Source organism: Entelurus aequoreus, linkage group LG21, assembly GCF_033978785.1.
Source record: "Entelurus aequoreus isolate RoL-2023_Sb linkage group LG21, RoL_Eaeq_v1.1, whole genome shotgun sequence".
NCBI lineage: Eukaryota > Metazoa > Chordata > Actinopteri > Syngnathiformes > Syngnathidae > Entelurus > Entelurus aequoreus.
Window position 1 is genome coordinate 6,934,811 of NC_084751.1, and position 8,165 is coordinate 6,942,975.

The 8,165-nt window shown below is 51.9% G+C and overlaps 1 protein-coding gene across 1 annotated transcript; it reads right to left on the reverse strand.

Moving 5' to 3' along the window:
• Positions 1-5,165: 5,165 nt before the first annotated feature.
• Positions 5,166-7,901, reverse strand: plaub (plasminogen activator, urokinase b). The gene is made up of 11 exons (XM_062031858.1): positions 7,786-7,901; positions 7,660-7,717; positions 7,455-7,559; positions 7,233-7,386; positions 6,991-7,088; positions 6,850-6,897; positions 6,589-6,784; positions 6,374-6,525; positions 6,171-6,311; positions 5,951-6,099; positions 5,166-5,893 (listed from the first exon to the last, which is right to left on the reverse strand). Exons 1-11 carry the CDS (start codon positions 7,840-7,842, stop codon positions 5,714-5,716), a joined length of 1,338 nt encoding a protein of 445 aa, XP_061887842.1. The 5' UTR covers positions 7,843-7,901; the 3' UTR covers positions 5,166-5,713.
• Between the last annotated feature and the right edge of the window lie 264 nt (positions 7,902-8,165).

Genomic DNA, 8,165 nt, shown 5'->3' on the forward strand with positions numbered 1-8,165 from the left:
ATTACACCTTTAGAACTACTCCAAAATTCGGCAACACAGATCCTGATGAAGGCGGGCTCACATTACACCAGTTTTAAAATCTCTTCATTGTCCTCCCCAGGTGTTTCAGGATCAGTTTTAAGGTTCTTCTTATGGTTCATAAATGCTTTTATGGTATTGGGACTTCTTATCATTACAAACCTTGCCGGGCCCTGAGATCCTCCAGCACTCATCTCCTGATTATTCCAAAAGTCAGGACACAAAGTCAGGGGATGGATCTTTCCACCATGATGGCCCTCGTCTATGGAACATCTTTCCACCGTGACGGCCCTCGTCTATGGAACATCTTTCCACCGTGAAGGCCCTCGTCTATGGAACATCTTTCCACCGTGACGGCCCTCGTCTATGGAACATCTTTCCACCGTGACGGCCCTCGTCTATGGAACATCTTTCCACCGTGACGGCCCTCGTCTATGGAACATCTTTCCACCGTGACGGCCCTCGTCTATGGAACATCTTTCCACCGTGACGGCCCTCGTCTATGGAACATCTTTCCACCGTGACGGCCCTCGTCTATGGAACATCTTTCCATCGTGACGGCCCTCGTCTATGGAACATCTTTCCACCGTGACGGCCCTCGTCTATGGAACATCTTTCCACCGTGACGGCCCTCGTCTATGGAACATCTTTCCACCGTGACGGCCCTCGTCTATGGAACATCTTTCCACCGTGACGGCCCTCGTCTATGGAACATCTTTCCACCGTGACGGCCCTCGTCTATGGAACATCTTTCCACCGTGACGGCCCTCGTCTATGGAACATCTTTCCACCGTGACGGCCCTCGTCTATGGAACATCTTTCCACCGTGACGGCCCTCGTCTATGGAACATCTTTCCACCGTGACGGCCCTCGTCTATGGAACATCTTTCCATCGTGACGGCCCTCGTCTATGGAACATCTTTCCACCGTGACGGCCCTCGTCTATGGAACATCTTTCCACCGTGACGGCCCTCGTCTATGGAACATCTTTCCACCGTGACGGCCCTCGTCTATGGAACATCTTTCCACCGTGACGGCCCTCGTCTATGGAACATCTTTCCACCGTGACGGCCCTCGTCTATGGAACATCTTTCCACCGTGACGGCCCTCGTCTATGGAACATCTTTCCACCGTGACGGCCCTCGTCTATGGAACATCTTTCCACCGTGACGGCCCTCGTCTATGGAACATCTTTCCACCGTGACGGCCCTCGTCTATGGAACATCTTTCCACCGTGACGGCCCTCGTCTATGGAACATCTTTCCACCGTGACGGCCCTCGTCTATGGAACATCTTTCCACCGTGACGGCCCTCGTCTATGGAACATCTTTCCACCGTGACGGCCCTCGTCTATGGAACATCTTTCCACCGTGACGGCCCTCGTCTATGGAACATCTTTCCACCGTGACGGCCCTCGTCTATGGAACATCTTTCCACCGTGATGGCCCTCGTCAATGGAACATCTTTCCACCATGATCGTCTGTGGAACATCTTTCCACCGTGATGGCCCTCGTCTGTGGAACATCTTTCCACCGTGATGGCCCTCGTCTGTGGAACATCTTTCCACCATGATGGCCCTCGTCTATGGAACATCTTTCCACCATGACGGCCCTCGTCTATGGAACATCTTTCCATCGTGACGGCCCTCGTCTATGGAACATCTTTCCACCGTGACGGCCCTCGTCTATGGAACATCTTTCCACCGTGACGGCCCTCGTCTATGGAACATCTTTCCACCGTGACGGCCCTCGTCTATGGAACATCTTTCCACCGTGACGGCCCTCGTCTATGGAACATCTTTCCACCGTGACGGCCCTCGTCTATGGAACATCTTTCCACCGTGACGGCCCTCGTCTATGGAACATCTTTCCACCGTGACGGCCCTCGTCTATGGAACATCTTTCCACCGTGACGGCCCTCGTCTATGGAACATCTTTCCACCGTGATGGCCCTCGTCAATGGAACATCTTTCCACCATGATCGTCTGTGGAACATCTTTCCACCGTGATGGCCCTCGTCTGTGGAACATCTTTCCACCGTGATGGCCCTCGTCTGTGGAACATCTTTCCACCATGATGGCCCTCGTCTATGGAACATCTTTCCACCATGACGGCCCTCGTCTATGGAACATCTTTCCATCGTGACGGCCCTCGTCTATGGAACATCTTTCCACCGTGACGGCCCTCGTCTATGGAACATCTTTCCACCGTGACGGCCCTCGTCTATGGAACATCTTTCCACCGTGACGGCCCTCGTCTATGGAACATCTTTCCACCGTGACGGCCCTCGTCTATGGAACATCTTTCCACCGTGACGGCCCTCGTCTATGGAACATCTTTCCACCGTGACGGCCCTCGTCTATGGAACATCTTTCCACCGTGACGGCCCTCGTCTATGGAACATCTTTCCACCGTGACGGCCCTCGTCTATGGAACATCTTTCCACCGTGACGGCCCTCGTCTATGGAACATCTTTCCACCGTGATGGCCCTCGTCAATGGAACATCTTTCCACCATGATCGTCTGTGGAACATCTTTCCACCGTGATGGCCCTCGTCTGTGGAACATCTTTCCACCGTGATGGCCCTCGTCTGTGGAACATCTTTCCACCATGATGGCCCTCGTCTATGGAACATCTTTCCACCATGACGGCCCTCGTCTATGGAACATCTTTCCATCGTGACGGCCCTCGTCTATGGAACATCTTTCCACCGTGACGGCCCTCGTCTATGGAACATCTTTCCACCGTGACGGCCCTCGTCTATGGAACATCTTTCCACCGTGACGGCCCTCGTCTATGGAACATCTTTCCACCGTGACGGCCCTCGTCTATGGAACATCTTTCCACCGTGACGGCCCTCGTCTATGGAACATCTTTCCACCGTGACGGCCCTCGTCTATGGAACATCTTTCCACCGTGACGGCCCTCGTCTATGGAACATCTTTCCACCGTGACGGCCCTCGTCAATGGAACATCTTTCCACCATGATCGTCTGTGGAACATCTTTCCACCGTGATGGCCCTCGTCTGTGGAACATCTTTCCACCGTGATGGCCCTCGTCTGTGGAACATCTTTCCACCATGATGGCCCTCGTCTATGGAACATCTTTCCACCATGATGGCCCTCGTCTGTGGAACATCTTTCCACTATGATGGCCCTCGTCTGTGGAACATCTTTCCACTATGATGGCCCTCGTCTGTGGAACATCTTTCCACCGTGATGGCCCTCGTCTATGGAACATCTTTCCACCGTGATGGCCCTCGTCTATGGAACATCTTTCCACCTTGATGGCCCTCGTCTATGGAACATCTTTCCACCATGATGGCCCTCGTCTATGGAACATCTTTCCACCTTGGCGGCCCTCGTCTATGGAACATCTTTCCACCTTGGTGGCCCTCGTCTATGGAACATCTTTCCACCGTGATGGCCCTCGTCTATGGAACATCTTTCCACCTTGGTGGCCCTCGTCTATGGAATATCTTTCCACCTTGGTGGCCCTCGTCTATAGAACATCTTTCCACCATGATGGCCCTCGTCTATGGAACATCTTTCCACCGTGACGGCCCTCGTCTATGGAACATATTTCCACCGTGAAGGCCCTCGTCTATGGAACATCTTTCCACCGTGACGGCCCTCGTCTATGGAACATCTTTCCACCGTGACGGCCCTCGTCTATGGAACATCTTTCCACCGTGACGGCCCTCGTCTATGGAACATCTTTCCACCGTGACGGCCCTCGTCTATGGAACATCTTTCCACCGTGACGGCCCTCGTCTATGGAACATCTTTCCACCGTGACGGCCCTCGTCTATGGAACATCTTTCCACCGTGACGGCCCTCGTCTATGGAACATCTTTCCATCGTGACGGCCCTCGTCTATGGAACATCTTTCCACCGTGACGGCCCTCGTCTATGGAACATCTTTCCACCGTGACGGCCCTCGTCTATGGAACATCTTTCCACCGTGACGGCCCTCGTCTATGGAACATCTTTCCACCGTGACGGCCCTCGTGTATGGAACATCTTTCCACCGTGACGGCCCTCGTCTATGGAACATCTTTCCACCATGATCGTCTGTGGAACATCTTTCCACCGTGATGGCCCTCGTCTGTGGAACATCTTTCCACCGTGATGGCCCTCGTCTGTGGAACATCTTTCCACCATGATGGCCCTCGTCTATGGAACATCTTTCCACCATGATGGCCCTCGTCTGTGGAACATCTTTCCACTATGATGGCCCTCGTCTGTGGAACATCTTTCCACTATGATGGCCCTCGTCTGTGGAACATCTTTCCACCGTGATGGCCCTCGTCTATGGAACATCTTTCCACCGTGATGGCCCTCGTCTATGGAACATCTTTCCACCTTGATGGCCCTCGTCTATGGAACATCTTTCCACCATGATGGCCCTCGTCTATGGAACATCTTTCCACCTTGGTGGCCCTCGTCTATGGAACATCTTTCCACCTTGGTGGCCCTCGTCTATGGAACATCTTTCCACCGTGATGGCCCTCGTCTATGGAACATCTTTCCACCGTGATGGCCCTCGTCCATGGAACATCTTTCCACCATGATGGCCCTCGTCTATGGAACATCTTTCCACCGTGATGGCCCTCGTCTATGGAACATCTTTCCACCGTGATGGCCCTCGTCTATGGAACATCTTTCCACCATGATGGCCCTCGTCTATGGAACATCTTTGCACGGGGGGGGTTACCCACATATGCGGTCCTCTCCAAGGTTTCTCATAGTCATTCACCGACGTCCCACTGGGGTGAGTTTTTCCTTGCCCGTATGTGGGCTCTGTACCGAGGATGTCGTTGTGGCTTGTACAGCCCTTTGAGACACTTGTGATTTAGGGCTATATAAATAAACATTGATTGATTGATTGAAATATGAAGTATAAAATAAAAAGTATTAAATATGAGGCAGCCGTATGTCAAAAAACTGGGTGAATAAAAATCATCTTTATTGGACCTCAAAGACAGAACCCACAAAACCAAGCAGAGGATGAATGTATGAATGTATTAATTTACGAATGTATGAATATATGAATGTATTAATATATGAATGTATTAACATATTAATGAATATATATGTGTATATATGAATGTATGTGCATATGGATCTATGAATGTATGAATATATGAATGTATGGATCTGTGAATATATGAGTGTATTGATATATGAATGTATGAATAAGTGAATGTATTAGTATATGAATGTATACATTTTTGAATTTATGAAGGTATTGATATATGAATGTATGAATATGTGAATGTATTAATATATTAGTACATGGATGTATGTATATATGAATGTATGAATATATGAATGTATTAATATACGAATGTAAGAATATATGAATGTATGCATATATGAATGTATGGATATACGAATGTATTAATATACGAATGTATGGATATATGAATGTATGAGTATATGAATGTATGAATGTATGGATATACTGTACGAATGTATGGATATATGAATGTATGAATATATGCATATATGAATGTATGGATATACAAATGTATTAATATACGAATGTATGGATACATGAATGTATGAATATATGAATGTATGGATATTCTGTACGAATGTATGGATATATGAATGTATAGATATATGTATATATGTATATATGAATGTGTGAATATTTGGTGGTTGCCATGACGATGCATGAACAAGCCGACTAGTGAGTGAGGAGGTCTCCAGTATGGTGGGTGTAGTCCTGGATCCAGCGGTTGTAGTTGCTGACTCGGGTGTAGACGCCAGGACGCAACTCCTTGGCGCATCCTTCGCCCCAACTGATGACTCCGAACAGGAAGAAGTGGCGGTCCACTTGGCACGCCAGCGGTCCCCCCGAGTCCCCCTGACCACAAGCCGGCATCAAGACGAGTCCACGGTCGGGCGCAGTGTTCGGACGTACCTCACAGGCGTCCTGGCTCCAGTCGGGCCGAGCCGCACACAACATGTTGTCGCTGATCTTGTTGCCATAGTGATCGTCTTGACGACACACGCTGTCGGCCAGCAGGTCCACTTGGGCCGAGCGCAGGTTCTGGGAGTGGTACCACAAGCCTGGGAACCAGCACACCGGATCAACGGAACGCACGTGAACCTGAAAGTCCACCGACCCGCCCGCCGCTCACCGTGCTTCTCCTTGCCAAAGCCGGCGATCTCGCAGGCGAAACCCGGCGGAAGATTCTGGCCCGGCGGAGGAAGGCAGACGGTCTTGACGCCGTGACTCTGCTGTGCACAACCACCTCTCTTGGACTTGAGCTTGATGAGCGCTGCGAGGCATCAGTCTGGTCACAATACCGACATACCAACGGAACCTTCCGGCCCAACTCACCCAAATCGTTGTCGTAGTTTCCCTCCCGGTTGTCGAAGTCCGCATGAACGATGATCTTCTCCACCCTGAAGGTTTGTTCCAGGGCCCGGTCACTCTCGTTCAGGGAACTCTTGCCCAGAATGACCCGGAAGCGGTTCTGTTTATTCTGAGAGCTGTAAGACAGGAAGTGGTGCAGTGGAGCACCTGCCGTAACAGGAAGTGATGTCATGTCCTACCCATCAGGGAAGCAGTGAGCGGCAGTGAGGACCCAGCAGCTGGAGATCAAACTCCCCCCGCAACGAAACACCTTCTCTTTGGATTTGCTGCGCCAGAAGATGGCTGCCACCCACGGGTGCGACTCCACCGAGGCCACAGCCCCGCCCACGATCCTCATCTGCTTTCTTCGTGAGCGCTGGCCGCACGTCCACGCTGCTGCTCGACAGGGGGAGGGACTTACCTTTTCTGGGCAAGGTTTACGAGGACGAGGCCGAGCTTACCTGGCCCAGGGGCCTCGGTGGACTTGGGGGGCGGAGTCGCAGGATTGACTAAAAGAAAACAACTTTTTAGGAGGCTGAAGAAAGTCGCCAAGCGCAAAGAATCAAAGACGACTGACGTCCTGTCACGGTCCGCCCACTTACCCCAACCGTCGCCACATCGAGGAATGTCACAGTATTCCCAGAGCAGCTGCTGGTCCTTCCACACGTAACACCATGGCTGCCGCTTGTAGTGCAGATTCCTGAGGGAGACAGAACCCTTCAGTTCGTCCAGAACCCTTTGGAGCGTCCATAAAAGATTGCAAGGTTCAGAACCTTCTATGGACGTTCTAAAACTCTCCTCGTGGTGCTAGGGTGTGATTACCACCGAGACCTGAGTTGCTGACCTGCAGTAGTTGTGTCTGCCGGCTTCGACATCCGAGGTCAGGAAGTGCTCCCTGGACTCAGAGTCCCAGTCCTCACACGGCCGGCCGCTCTCCGACGTGGACCGAAAACCTCGGTAATAGAGTCCGACGCCCTCGTAGCAGTCGGTGCCGGTGGCTGCTCGGAAACAGGCGGGTTAGCGTGTCTAGAGACGAGCGCACTGATGGTACTGGGTGGTCGTGGACCTGTTTCACAGAAGGTTCCTTCAAAACCTTCAGCACACAAGCAGAACATGTGCTGGCCCGTCGTCAGGCTCGGGACCGACGTGCCTCCGTTGTGACAGAACCCTGCTAACGGATCACAGCACGCTCTGGTTAACCACAGCGGCGGACTCATTCCTGCTTCTGGGCCGTGCAAGTTGGGACTAGTCGCGCCTCCGTACTCGCTCACCTGAGCTCCACGACGACGACAGAACCGCACGCCGTCTTCTGGCTTCCCTCGGCGAGCCCTGAGACCGGGACAGGAAATGTTGACCAAAGGGAAAAGAGAAGACCAGAAGAAGACACGAGTCCTTACAGCGCCACCTGCTGACAGCGCCGCCAACGCCAGGATGAAAACGCTCCTGCTCGTCATGGCGTCCTCGCAGCATGTAAAGATGTGGGCGGAGTCCCGGAGGAGGAGCCAGATGTGCACTGAGACCACAATCCCACAGTCCTCACACAGCGCATGTTTTTTTAGCACTCACAGGAGAGTAGGAGTCTATCCCAGCAGGAGTCTAGCCCAGCTGGAGTCTATGCCAGCTGACTTAATGCGGGGTGCACCCTGGACTGGCCACTGGTCTAGCCTGTCTCTGGTCCAGCGCTAATACTTGGTTAACATTCAGGTCACAGCATGTAAATAAAACATTGCTTTAGAGGCTAAATCAAATCCCTATTGTTAGCCGCCTCTTGCTAACA

Bases quoted from the DNA above. Each gene is read 5' to 3' on its own strand.
- plaub (XM_062031858.1), bottom strand. From the start codon at position 7,842: ATGACGAGCAGGAGCGTTTTCATCCTGGCGTTGGCGGCGCTGTCAGCA. The intron at 6,898-6,990 runs GTAAGTGGGCGG...GTTTTCTTTTAG, and splicing joins TCGATGTGGCGACGGTTGGG to TCAATCCTGCGACTCCGCCC. The intron at 5,894-5,950 runs GTACGTCCGAAC...GCTTGTGGTCAG, and splicing joins GGAGCCAGGACGCCTGTGAG to GGGGACTCGGGGGGACCGCT.